The sequence below is a fragment of the Triturus cristatus genome, chromosome 9 (genome assembly GCF_964204655.1).
Source record: "Triturus cristatus chromosome 9, aTriCri1.1, whole genome shotgun sequence".
NCBI classification, from domain to species: domain Eukaryota; kingdom Metazoa; phylum Chordata; class Amphibia; order Caudata; family Salamandridae; genus Triturus; species Triturus cristatus.
This window is the reverse complement of record NC_140592.1, coordinates 735,362,807-735,376,418: the sequence shown is the minus strand read 5'-3', so window position 1 is coordinate 735,376,418 and position 13,612 is coordinate 735,362,807. Positions and strand designations below refer to the sequence as shown.

At 48.5% G+C, this 13,612-nt stretch overlaps 1 protein-coding gene across 1 annotated transcript in view; it reads right to left on the bottom strand.

The window, feature by feature from the left end:
• NXF1 (nuclear RNA export factor 1) overlaps positions 1-13,612 on the bottom strand; it is a 391,991-nt gene that overhangs the window by 22,883 nt on the left and 355,496 nt on the right. Inside the window, exons 19-20 of the mRNA XM_085625971.1 lie at positions 3,295-3,477; positions 2,785-2,845 (exon numbers count right to left, since the gene is read on the bottom strand). Of these exons, the coding sequence (XP_085482097.1) occupies positions 2,785-2,845; positions 3,295-3,477 (244 nt within the window). The remainder of the gene's footprint in view (positions 1-2,784; positions 2,846-3,294; positions 3,478-13,612) is intronic.

The following is a 13,612-nucleotide window of genomic DNA, read 5'->3' as shown; positions in this document are numbered from 1 at the left end:
ACTTGTGGTAGACATCTGAGTATAAAGACATCTGAGAGCACTTTCACCTCACTGGCGAATGTTTGGACCTTTTAGAATGAGGTAGCTTTGCTAAGGTGGAAACTATCTATGTTCTTCTGAGCTGTCAGTGCCTTTTAGTGCTATTTTTAAGTTACAAAAAGACTCCCACTTTGATGACCGAGAATGATTCAATCATGCAAATCTATGAAAGAATCGAGGCTGGAGAACTGGCAGATGGTGCCTTTGAGGAAGGTTGAAATTCAGGGCCCCCTTCACAAGATTAGCCATACTTTTTTATTTTTTTAAAAAGTTTTATATAGCGCTGGCTAGACCCGGAGGTATCAGCGTGCTTTACACGAGGACGAGCATTGTTTCATAGCATAGTTACAAGTTACATTGTTACAATACACACAGTTTGAGCATAGTTACCAGTTGCTGGAGCGCAGTATTATGCGTTAAAAACAAATACTTAAGGGAAAAAGCAGGCAAGGGGAGAGATTCAGGGGAGAGAGGATAGGAGCAGGAGAGGAAGACCAAGAGTGAAAGAGGGGAAGAGGTGGCGGAGGGAGAAGGAAACTTAACCAGAAGACACGAAAAAACAGTGTCCACCGTCCGGTGTGCTGTGATCCCAGTGGAAAAAGTGTCGTTACACACCTCCGCTGTGTGTGGCTCCCAATACGCTGTGGACTCTGAGGGGTCACAGACTCCAGGACATAAATATTGGATCCCTCCCCAACAAGGGGATAGGGAGAGCTTTGGCAAGGGGCGCCATTCCCACAACTCTGCTGTGAGTGACTCTCTTGACGCTGTGGACTCTCTCAAAGGGGTCTCTGAGACATCAGGGAATACATGCTGGACCCCTCCTCAACAAGGGGAGAAGGAGCGCTTTGGTAAAGGGCACATGGATAACAATAGTTACAAGATACACAGTTTCAGAGCATAGTTACCAGTTGCTGGGGCGCTGTTGCATGCGTTAAAAACGAGGCAAGGGGGAGATTCAGGGGAGGGAGGATAGGAGCAGGGGAGGAAGACAAAGAATGGAAGAGGCAAAGAGGTGGGGGAGGGTGAAAGAAACCTTAACCGGGAGACATGGAAGACCAGTGTCCAACGTCCGGTGTGCTGTAATCCCAGTGGAAATGGTGTCGTTCCCACACCTCCGCTGTGTGCGACTCCCTTGACGCTGTGGACTCTCTCAGAGGGGACTATGAGACTCCAGGGAATAAATGCTGGATCTCTCCCCAACAAGAGGAGAAGGAGCGCTTTGGTAAAGTGCACATGGATTACAATAGTTAGAGTTCCAAAATCCAATACAGCAGAAACAAGTCCCCAGGAGAGGAAAGAGGGAAAAAGTGGGAGGGGAGCGAGGGACAGGGGGCTGAGAAGCGGATCAAATCAGGCAGATCAGCAGTGGGAGTGGAAAACCTTGTGGGAGCCCAAGAATGTAAAGAAAACGGGTCCAAAGCTTAGTTGGGGTCTCATAGACATCAAGTCCAGTGTCAAGTTAGGTAAGATCAATTTCCGGTTCATCGCCTGCACTGCCCGGCTTCTCCCCTTGCACCGGCGTTTTCCCCGCTTCGAAACTCGCATATACCACTCGGATGCAATGAGGACCGCCATGAGGATCTTCACAGCTGAATCCTCAGGGAAATAGACTAAGTCGGATGCGTGTCCCCCACAGTAACGGTGAGCCCTGGAGGCTAAGGTAGTTCAATTATAGCACTTGGAGGAGGCAATCATGATAGCAACTCTTCATGCCTGTCTAAGCCCACTCACCCTCAGCCAGCAGTTCTAAGATGGCCGCTGCAAACTACACAGATCCACTCTAAAACGCCCAGAGTGGAGTGAAGACTAGCACCAGTGTGGGGAGGCATAGTGATTGACGCATCTGGAGGGCCTAGAGGGGCAAATTAGGAGGAGGAGGGAAGAAAGGGCCTGAGGTCGTGTACCTGGCTGCTCCGATCGACATCTTATGGTTAGTGAAGGTTGATGGGCTAATTGTAGTGTAGTTTTCAATGTCAGTTGCTGCACTGGAATACAGCTCTGTTAACAAGAACTAAGGAGGGTTCCCAGTCTGACTTAAGGGGAGCTAAGAATTGCCAGAATCATTTTAGGTGGGTCAGCTTCAGATTACAAGATCTACATCATTTTAAAACCCTTTCCCCATAGCATGGTTGTCATCCTGGAATCAGAATAACAATGTGGATTCAATGAAGACATCAAGTCACCTGAGACACAGTAAGAACTAGAGCTCGAGGGTAGGCAAGTTGTGGGCAAACCAGAGTGTAAATTCAGTGGCACCTGAACCCAGTCTTAAATCTGCTAAAAGAACCAGACCCATGCGGAGTAAAAGTTCACCAAATTTCCTCCACATCAAGAGAAGACCATAAAAGATGTGTGTGCATGGGAAGGTATGGAAGGATTTGGAAGTTTATGTTTAGTTTTCACAAATCATCCACTCGGTTCCAGATGAAACCACAAGATGGTAGGAAAGCGCCACAGCATGTGATTCGACAAGGCTTATGGTTCAAAGCGCCTAGTTTGGGCAGTTATAGTATTTACCTGTAAGGTATATGTCTCGCAAAAATATTCTAATAATGTACTCAGACTTTCAGGAAGACTTCTAAAGGTTATGAATGTAAAAGATGGGAAGGATATGTGGTGGCAGACCAAGAAATGAGACTGAAGTTAATGAAAGACTATTTCTACCGAAGCCACATGTCCTGCCCAAAATGATCTAGAAATTAAAAATGGGTAGTACCATTATTTCTGTTACAGTCCACTCACCTTAAGATGTGTGAAGATCTGTGCTGCCCGGGCAAAGTCCCAGTCATTGTCAATAAGGCACCTATTGGGAAATCAAGAGAACATCAGATGTGGAGAAAAACTAGAGAGGGTGGGGGACTGTGAAAGTGTGGAGGGGTTGAAGTGGGAGGGCCAAAAGGTAGAGTTAGTGTGAAATCCTACTGAGGTCAAGACAGGCTGTGATAGAGGCAGAGTAAAATGAAAAAATTAAGAGGTGTCATGAAAAAAGTAAATGAAGAGGTGAAGAGTTAAGTAGCATGAAGATTAAGCAAAAGAGTAGAAAAGGAGGCAAGTCAGCAATAGACATAGGCCAGACCAATACATTACAAAAAATTGCTGAAGATATCCAAATGGAACAAAAAGTTGACAAACTGACATTAAAGACTTGATAAAATATGATAAGGATGGTGAAGGTGGAGCTAAACATATGCAAATGGCAGGGTGAATGGGAAGAAAGACGGAGGGTGGGACAGAGAAGGTTAGAGAACTCACTTCTGTGACCACTCCAAATTCATGCCGGATTGCAGTGAGAAGGCTTGGATCATTTCTTGGTGCGTCGAGGGAAGGGTGGGCACTGGGCTGCTGGACGGCGTAGGAGCGGACGTGACAAATGCTTCGCGGATCTCCTCTGGAGTGGCTTCGCGAACATGGAGCTGGTCATTCACTATACAGAGTCTGCCAGAGAATGAGAGCACAAAGTACTGACTGGTTACCAATGGTTACTCAACATACCACCAAGGTAACAGCTTACTGAGTTAGGGGGATAACACAGAGGTAACCTGGAGTCTTTTAACAAACAGTACAAAGTCCCTTGGGTTAAACAGGTGGTCATCCAGTGTTTAGGTACTGAGCCCACCAACAAGAAGTTGGAACAAGTTACTCTTTCTAGTAACTCTGGTACACAGCCTTTGGTCCTATTCCAGAGGCGTTCAATCGCTTTGGATGACATGAAAGCAGTTCCCTTATCACTAAAGATATAAAAACCCTGAAAGAATTAACTGTCACCCCCCTGCACCACTCCCAAAAGAAAAATGCTACTTACCAGTATGCATGTGTTCTTGGCATGTAGAGCTGCAGAGTTCTATACTTTTGCATAGATCGCCATCTGGTGTTGAGCGTGGATGTTTGCAGTTTGTTTTTGTCTTGGAAGAAGTCTTTGTAGTCACGAGGTAGGTGACTCCACCCTAGGATAATACTGCGCGTGGGCATCGACTCCATCCTTAGATTGTTTTTGCCACGAAGGATTACCATGGAGTAGTAAGAAGTAGAAAGAGATGTCCATGTGTAATGTATCTAAGTTGAATATGCTACTTACCAGTATGCATCTGTTCTTGGCATGTAGGGCTGCTGACATTCATATCTGTGCATAGATCGCCGCCTAGTGTTGGGTCCGGATGATTGCACATTGTTGTCCTGGAAGAGTCTTCGAAGTATCACGAGATAGGTGGCTCCTCCCCTGGACTACAGTGCGCATGGGCATCCTCTCCATCCTCAGATTGTTTTTCGCCATTGTGGCAGTGATGGAGTAGATACCGTAAGTGATGACCATGCTATACAGTAATTCTGAGTGCTGCAGCCGCTACAGGCTCCGGGGAGGAGGGTGGGCGATATGAATGTCAGCAGCCCTACATGCCAAGAACAGATGCATACTGGTAAGTAGCATATTCAGTTCGAGGCATGTCGGCTGCTGAATTCATATCTGTGCATAGATTATATAGCAGTCCCTCTATTAGCAGCGGCTGCCCGTGCCAGCTGCAGCAGTCTGAAAAAGGGTCTTGAGAACAGCCTGTCCTACAGCTGCCTGCTGTTTTGAATGTACATCTACACAGTAGTGTTTTGTAAATGTATGTATAGTGGACCATGTGGCTGCTCTACATATTTCCTCTAAAGGAATATTCCCTAGGAAAGCCATGGACGCCCCTAACTTTCGTGTTGAGTGGGCTCTGGGAGGAATTGTTAATGTGCGTTTAGCTTTTTCATAGCAAATTTGAATACATTTAACGATCCATCTGGCTATCCCTGATTTGGAAATGGCGTTGCCCTTGTGTTGTGGAGAAAAGGCAACAAACAGTTGTTTTGTTTTCCTAAAATCCTTTGTTCTATCTATATAGTACATGAGGGCCCTCTTTACATCTAGTGTATGGAGCATTCTCTCCGCGACATTTTTTGGATTTGGAAAGAAAACAGGCAGTTCAATAGTTTGATTCATGTGGAACTGCAATATCACTGTAGGCATGAAAGTGGGGTTAGTACGTAGTACAACTCTGCGTGAACCTGTATGAATGGCTCTTGAATGGGTAGTGCCTGGAGTTCACTAACTCTTCTCAATGAAGTGATTGCCACTAAGAAGGCTACTTTCCAGGTGAGGAATTGAATCTCACATGAATGTAGAGGTTCAAAAGGTGGACCCATTAATCTGGTGAGGACCACATTTAGGTTGCACACCGGAGCCGGTGGGTGAGTGGGAGGAATCACTCGTTTGAGTCCCTCTAGGAAGGCTTTGATGGCAGGCACCTTGAATAAAGAGAGGTGCTGCCTGTTCTGAAGATAGGCCGCTATTGCGGTTAGATGTATACGGATGGAGTTGTATGCCAGATTGCATCGGTATAGGTGTAAGAGGTAACAGATGATGTTCTGAATGGATGCATCCAGCGGATTAATGTCATTGTTTTTACAGTAAATGACAAACCTTTTCCATTTAGCCGCATAGTAAGCTCTGGTCGTGGGTCTCCTGGCCTCCTTGATGATATTCATACATTCTGGAGGCAGGTTCAGGTAGCCAAACTCTAAGACTTCAGGAGCCAGATCGCCAGGTTCAGCTGTTGCGGATCTGGGTGCTGAATTTCGCCATGGTTCTGTGTTAAAAGTTTGGGTGTTAGCCGCAGTCTTTGAGGCGGCACCACGGACAGTTCTAGTAACGTGGTGTACCATGGCTGGCGTGCCCACATTGGAGCAACCAGGATGAGTGTCATTGAGTGTTGCCGTAGTTTGCGTGCCACTAGCGGTATTAATGGCGCTGGGGGAAAAGCGTACGCAAATCTGCCTGACCAGTTCATCCATATCGCATTGCCCTGCGACTGTGGATGCGGAAACCTGGCGGCAAAGCTTTGGCATTTTGCGTTTTCCCTTGTGGCGAATAGGTCTATCTCTGGATGAACCCACTGCTGGAAGTACGGTTGGAGTACTGATGGATGTAGCTCCCACTCGTGCATTTGGTGGCTGTGTCTGCTGAGCAGATCCGCTATCTGGTTGTCTTTGCCCGGGAGGTGTTCCGCCATGAGGAACATGTTCCTCTGAATGGCCCACTTCCACATGCTCTGAGCCAGATGAGACAACTGTGGAGAGTGTGTTCCTCCCTGCTTCTGTATGTAGTACATGGCAGTCATGTTGTCCGTTCGGATCAACACGACTTTGTTGCATAAGTGTAGTTTGAATGCCTTCATTGCCAGGAAGATAGCCATCAGTTCCAGAAGGTTGATGTGCATCTTCTGTAGCTGTGTCGTCCATAGTCCCTGCACTGTGTAATTGAGCACATGCGCTCCCCATCCCTGGAGAGACGCGTCCGCCGTCAGTATTATTTGTGGAACAGGCTCTTGGAACGGTCGGCCCTTGCAAAGGTTTTGTGGATTCCACCAATGCAGAGAGTTGTATGCCCGACCGCTCACCAACACTATGTCTTTCAACTGTCCTTGAGTCTGATTCCATTGACGTGCCAAGCACTCCTGAAGCGGGCGCATATGTAGTCTTGCGTGTGGGACTATGAAGATGCAGGAGGCCATCATGCCTATCAACTGCATGAACACTCGCGCTGGAAGGGAGTGTTTTGGTCTGAACTTTATCAGCAGTTGAATGCTGTTGATTCTCGCTAAATTTGGCTGAGCTTTGGCAGCCAGAGTGTCTATAGTCGCGCCCAGGTATGCCGTACGTGGGCGGGTTGGAGATGTGACTTTGGATAATTCAGTGAGAATCCCAGACTGTGAAGGAGGTGAATGGTGTGGGATATGTGGCTGGCACACTGCTGGGCTGACTTTGCCTGAACAAGCCAGTCGTCCAGGTAAGGGAAGACGTGAATGTGTTGTCTCCTTAAGTGTGCGGCCACTTTCGCTAGGCACTTGGTAAAGACTCTGGGCGCTGTCGTCACGCCGAAAGGGAGTACTTTGAACTGATAATGCTGATCCTGAAGAGTGAACCTGAGATACTTTTTGTGTGATGGGTGTATGGGTATGTGGAAATACGCATCCTTTAAATCTAGTGTTGCTAGGAAGTCTCCCTGACCGAGTAACGGCAGAACCTGCTGGAGGGTGAGCATATGAAAATGCTCCGACAGAATGTATTTGTTGAGGGGGCGGAGGTCTAGTATAGGTCGTAAAGACCCGTCCTTTTTTGGGATTAAGAAGTACAGAGAGTACACCCCTGACACCCGCTGTGCCATAGGCACGAGCTCTATGGCTCCTTTTTGCAGCATACTTAGTACTTCTTGCTGCAATAATGTCAAGTGCTCTGCGGACATAGGACGGTGTCTTGGTGGTATGTTGGGTGGATTGGATGTTAACTCCAGACAATAACTGTACTGGACAATTTCTCTGACCCACCTGTCTGTGGTGATGGATCTTCAGACTGACAGGAACTGTTGGAGTCTCCCCCCGACCGGTGTTATGTGGGCGGGGGGCAGCGACAAGACGTCACTGTTTGTTATTAGCGGAGGACCTGGTGTTGTTGTGTCCTCGTCCTCTGCCTTTGGTGCTGGATCCACGATATCCACCCCTATTGTGTTTATTATAGGTACTCTGGGTACCTCCTTTACTGTACTGCTGCTGGGACCCCTGACCTCTAGCTGCTCCTCTATTCCCGGGGCGACGAAAGGAGCCACTCCGACACTGCTGCGACTGTAGAGCCCCCATAGATTTCGCAGTTTGTGTCCTTTTTAATCTTTTCCTGTGTAGTGTCAACCTCGGGGCCAAATAAAAAGTCTGGGTTGACTGGTTGATTCAAGATATTATTTTGAATCTCAGGTTTGAAGCCTGATATTCTCAGCCATGCATGCCTCCTCAACATCACACTAGTGTTGATTGCCCTTGCTGCAGTGTCAGCTGCATCCAGTGCGCATTTGATGGACGCATTCGTAATGAGTTGTCCCTCTCTGATGAGGAGCTCTGCTCCATCTTTGTATTCATCTGGTAGGTGTTCTAGCAGTGTTTCTAGTGTATCGTAGTGTGACCTGTCGTATCGGGCCAGGAGTGCCTGAGTGTTGGCAATGCGCCAGATGTTTGCTGCTTGTGCTGCTACCCTTTTGCCTGATGTTTCTAGCACTTTGGAGTCCTTGTCTGGAGGAGGAGCATCACCTGTATTCTGCGAGTTAGCTCTCTTGCAAGCATTAGAGACTACCATGGAGTCCAACGGCAATTGACCCTTAATGTACAAGGGGCCTCCGGGTGCAGGTTTGTATTTCTTTTCTATTCTGGGGTTCAATACCCGTGCCCTGGTGGTTTCCTTAAAGATGTCCTTAGCATGTTTAAGAACCCCTTTCAGCATTGGTAGAGTCTTGACCGTTCTTTCCGATGTGGAGAACGTGTCCACCAAGAAATCCTCCTCCACAGAGTCCGAATGGAGTTCCACTCCGTGATTGGCAGCTGCCCTTTCAACGAGGGCGTTAAAAGCAGCAGTATCTTCAGTTGGAGATGGTTTGATATTGTAAAGATGGGTGTCAGGAGCATCTTGTGGGTCACCTTGGTCAGTAGGGTCTCCCCATGCTTGATCTTGGTCTGGCTGTTGGTCATCAGGGTCATTATCCACAGGATAAGTGGTCTCATCCCCAATGGGGCCCTCTCCTGCATCCTGTTCCGAGTGTGTAGGAGAAAAAGATGGTGGTTCCTGATGATAGGTGTGGAATGTTTCTACAAGCACTGGCGTCGAACCTGATGCCAATTTCCTTTTTAGTGGAATCTTGTAGGAGTCCAAAGCCTTCTCTGGAACGATTCTCCACCAGCCAGCTGCAGCAGTCTGAAAAAGAGTTTTGAGAACAGCCTGTCCTACAGCTGCCTGCTGTTTTGAGTGTACATCTACACAGTAGTGTTTGGTAAATGTATGTATAGTGGACCATGTGGCTGCTCTACATATTTCCTGTAAAGGAATGTTTCCTAGGAAAGCCATGGACGCCCCTAACTTTCGTGTTGAGTGGGCTCGTGGGGGAATCGTTAATGTGCGTTTAGCTTTTTGATAGCAAATTTGAATACATTTAACGATCCATCTGGCTATACCTGCTTTGGAAATGGAGTTGCCCTTGTGTTGTGGGGAAAAGGCAACGAAAAGTTGTTTTGTTTTCCGAAAGTCCTTAGTTCGGTCTATATAGTACATGAGGGCCCTTTTTACATCTAGTGTATGGAGCATTCTCTCTGCGACATTCTGTGGATTTTGAAAGAAAACAGGCAGTTCAATAGTTTGATTCATGTGGAACTGCGATATCACTTTGGGCATGAATTTGGGGTTGGTACGTAGTACAACCCTGTTTGCGTGAACCTGTATGAATGGCTCTTGAATGGTTAGTGCCTGGAGTTCACCAACTCTTCTTAACGAAGTGATTGCCACTAGGAAGGCTACTTTCCAGGTGAGGAATTGAATCTCACATGAATGGAAAGGTTCAAAGGGTGGACCCATTAATCTGGTGAGGACCAAATTGAGGTTCCACACCGGTGCTGGTGGGTGTCTTGGGGGGATTACTCGTTTGAGTCCCTCCAAGAAGGCTTTGACGGCAGGCACTCTGAATAAAGAGAGGTGCTGCCTGTTTTGGAGATAGGCTGCTATCGCGGTTAAATGGATACGTATTGAGTTGTATGCCAGATTGCATCGGTATAGGTGTAGGAGGTAACAGATGATGTTTTGAATGGATGCGTCCAGCGGGTTAATGTCATTGTTGTTGCAGTAAATGACAAACCTCTTCCATTTAGCCGCATAGCAAGCTCTGGTAGTGGGTCTCCTGGCCTCCTTGATGATCTCCATACAGTCAGGTGGCAGGTTTAGGTAGCCAAACTCTAAGACTTCAGGAGCCAGATTGCCAGGTTCAGCTGTTGCGGATCTGGGTGCTGAATTTCGCCATGGTTCTGCGTTAAAAGTGCGGGTTTGATCAGCAGCCTTTAATGCGGCACCACGGAAAGTTCTAGAAAGGTGGTGTACCATGGTTGGCGCGCCCATGTGGGAGCAACTAGGATGAGTGTCAGTGAGTGTTGTCGCAGTTTGCGTGCCACCAGCGATATTAATGGCGCTGGGGGAAAAGCGTACGCAAATCTGCCGGACCAGTTCATCCATATTGCATTGCCCTGTGGATGTGGCAACCTGGCGGCAAAGCTTTGGCATTTTGCGTTTTCGTTTGTGGCGAATAGGTCTATCTCTGGATGACCCCACTGTTGGAAGTACGGTTGGAGAACTGACGGATGTAGCTCCCACTCGTGCATCTGGTGGCTGTGTCTGCTGAGCAGATCCGCCATCTGGTTGTCCTTGCCGGGGAGGTGTTCCGCCATGAGGAATATGTTCCTCTGAATGGCCCACTTCCACATGCTCTGAGCCAGATGGGACAACTGTGGAGTGTGTGTTCCTCCCTGCTTCTGTATGTAGTACATGGCAGTCATGTTGTCCGTCCGGATCAACACGACCTTGTTGCACAAGTGTACTTTGAATGCCTTCATGGCTAGGAAGATTGCCATCAGTTCCAGAACGTTGATGTGCATCTTCTTTTGTTGTGTTGTCCATAGTCCCTGCACTGTGTAAGTGAGTACATGAGCTCCCCAACCCTGGAGAGAGGCGTCCGCTGTCAGTATTATTTGTGGAACAGACTCTTGGAACGGTCGGCCCTTGCAAAGGTTTTGTGGATTCCACCAATGCAGAGAGTTGTATGCCCGACCGCTCACCAACACTAGGTCTTTTAATTGCCCGTGAGCCTGATTCCATTGACGTGCCAAGCACTCCTGAAGCGGGCGCATATGTAGTCTTGCGTGCGGGACTATGAAAATGCAGGAGGCCATTATGCCTATCAACTGCATGAACACTTGCGCAGGAAGGGAGTGTTGAGGTTTGAACTTTGAGATCAGCAGTTGCATGCTGTTGATCCTCACTAAATTTGGCTGAGCTGTGGCTGCCAGAGTGTTTATGGTCGCGCCCAGGTACTGTCGTATGTGTGCAGGTTGGAGATGTGATTTTGGGTAATTTAGTGAGAATCCTAGACTGTGAAGAAGGTGAATGGTGAGGGACATGTGGCTGGCACATTGCTGGGCTGACTTTGCCTGAACAAGCCAGTCGTCCAGGTAAGGGAAGACGTGAATATGTTGTCTCCGTAGATGTGCAGCCACTGTTGCTAGGCACTTGGTAAAGACCCTGGGTGCTGTTGTTACTCCGAAGGGGAGAACTTTGAATTGATAGTGATGTCCCTGAATAGTGAACCTGAGATATTTCCTGTGTGATGGGTGTATGGGTATGTGGAAATACGCATCTTTTAGGTCCAGTGTGGCTAGGAAGTCTCCCTGGCTGAGTAGCGGGAGAATCTGCTGTAGGGTGAGCATATGGAAATGCTCTGAGAGAATGTATTGGTTGAGGGGTCTCAGGTCTAGTATAGGTCTGAGCGATCCGTCCTTTTTTGGGATTAAGAAGTACAGAGAGTACACCCCTGTCCCCTGCTGGTTGACCGGCACGACCTCTATTGCACCTTTTTGCAGCATACTTAGCACTTCCTGCTGCAATAACGCCAAGTGCTCTATGGACATAGGACGGTGCTTTGGCGGTATGTTGGGTGGAGTGGACGTTAATTCGAGACAATAACCGTGCTGGATAATGTTCCTGACCCACCTGTCCGTGGTGATGGTTTTCCACGCTGACAGGAACCGTTGGAGCCTCCCCCCGACAGGTGTTATGTGGTCGGGGGGGAAGGGAGAGGGCGTCACTGTTTGTTTTTGGGGGAGGACCTGGTGTTGCCCTAACCACGTCCTCTGCCCTTGGTGCTGGAGCCCCGATATCCACCTCTGTTGGTTTTATCATAGGTACTTTGTGTGCCCCCTTTAGTGTACTGCTGCTGTGACCCCTGACCTCTAGGTGCTCCTCTATTCCCGGGGCGACGAAAGGAGCCACTACGAAACTGCTGCGTCTGCAGAGCCCCATTGATTTCGCAGTGTCAGTGTCTTTTTTAATTTTCTCTAGGGTAGTGTCAACTTCAGGGCCAAATAAATAGTCTGGGTTGACCGGTTGATTTAGGATATTGTTCTGAATCTCCGGATTGAAGCCTGAGATTCTTAACCATGCATGCCTTCTCAACATGACGCTTGTGTTGATTGCCCTCGCCGCTGTGTCGGCTGCATCCAGTGCGCACTTGATGGATGCATTGGTAAGGAGTTGTCCCTCTCTGATGAGGAGCTCCGCAGCTTCTTTATATTCATCTGGCAAATGTTGGAGTAGTGATTCTAGTGTGTCGTAGTGGGACCTATCATAACGGGCCAGGAGTGCCTGTGTGTTGGCAATGCGCCAGATGTTTGCTGCTTGCGCTGCAATTAGTTTGCCTGATGTCTCCAGCACTTTGGACTCCTTGTCTGGGGGAGGAGCATCACCTGTTGTTTGTGAGTGGGCTCTTTTGCGAGCATTAGCAACCACCATGGAGTCCAAAGGTAACTGACCCCTAATGTACATAGGGTCTCCGGGTGCAGGCTTGTATTTTTTTTGCAATCCTGCACCCGCGCCCTGGTTGTTTCTTTAAAAATGTCCTTTGCAGGTTTGAGAACTCCTTTTAACATGGGCAGAGTTTTGACAGTTCTTTCGGAAGAGGCGAAAGTGTCCACCAATAAGTCTTCTTCGACAGTGTCAGAATGGAGTTCTACTCCATGATTGGCAGCAGCCCGTTCTATGAGGGCATTAAAGGCAGCAGTGTCCTCTGTGGGAGATGTCTTTATGGTATAAAGCTGCGTGTCATGGGTATCTGGTGTACCCTGGTCTGTGGGGTCATCCCATGCCTGATCTGGGTCTTGCAGGTGATCATCAGGATCGACATCCCCAGGGTAGGTGGTATCATCCCCTACATAGTCCTCTACTGCGTCTGCCTCTGAAGGCGTAGGAGAAAAGGACGGTGGATCCTGAAGGAAGGGTTGAAAGTGTTCATGAAGCACTGGCTCTGCCCCTGCCGGCAATTTGTGTTTGAGAGGAATTTTGTAGGAGTCCAATCCCCTCTCTGGCGTGATTTTCCGCTTGCGGAGCATCAACCTACCAGTGTTGGCGTCGATAAATTGTGGCTGTGAAGGCTCGAAACCTGTTTGTCCAGCGGATGGGGACTGTGTCTGGTGGACACGTGTCCTAATCTCGAACAGTTTAGGCGCCGTGGGCGGCGGCAACCCAAACGTGATGTTGGTCGGCGCCGATGGTGCTTTCGAAGATATGTGCGTATCAGGACCAGACGTAGACGCAGACGGGGTGGCCACCTTGACTTTGGTGGTTGGGGCTGATGTTTTCGGTGCCAGAGGCCGAGGCGCCTTGTGGGGACCGAGGTCCTTCTTCTTTGGGACGGCACCGGTATCCGCTGCGGTGAGCTCGGCACCGGAATATCCCTTTTTGCGTGGTCGGAGCCGATAACCTTTGCTGGCGTCGAAGGAGTGGAGGGCTTCGAGGCCTTTGAGCTGATCACAACCAGTTTCACTTTCGTTTTCGATGGAACTGATGCGATGGATGGTTTCGGTTTCGCCAAAGGGAATCCAGTCGTCTTCGATAAAAATGGCTCTTGCGAAATGTTCGAGGCCGGGCCTGAAGGCGGGGCCGAAGAACCGCGAGATTGATCTTGGGTAAGGCC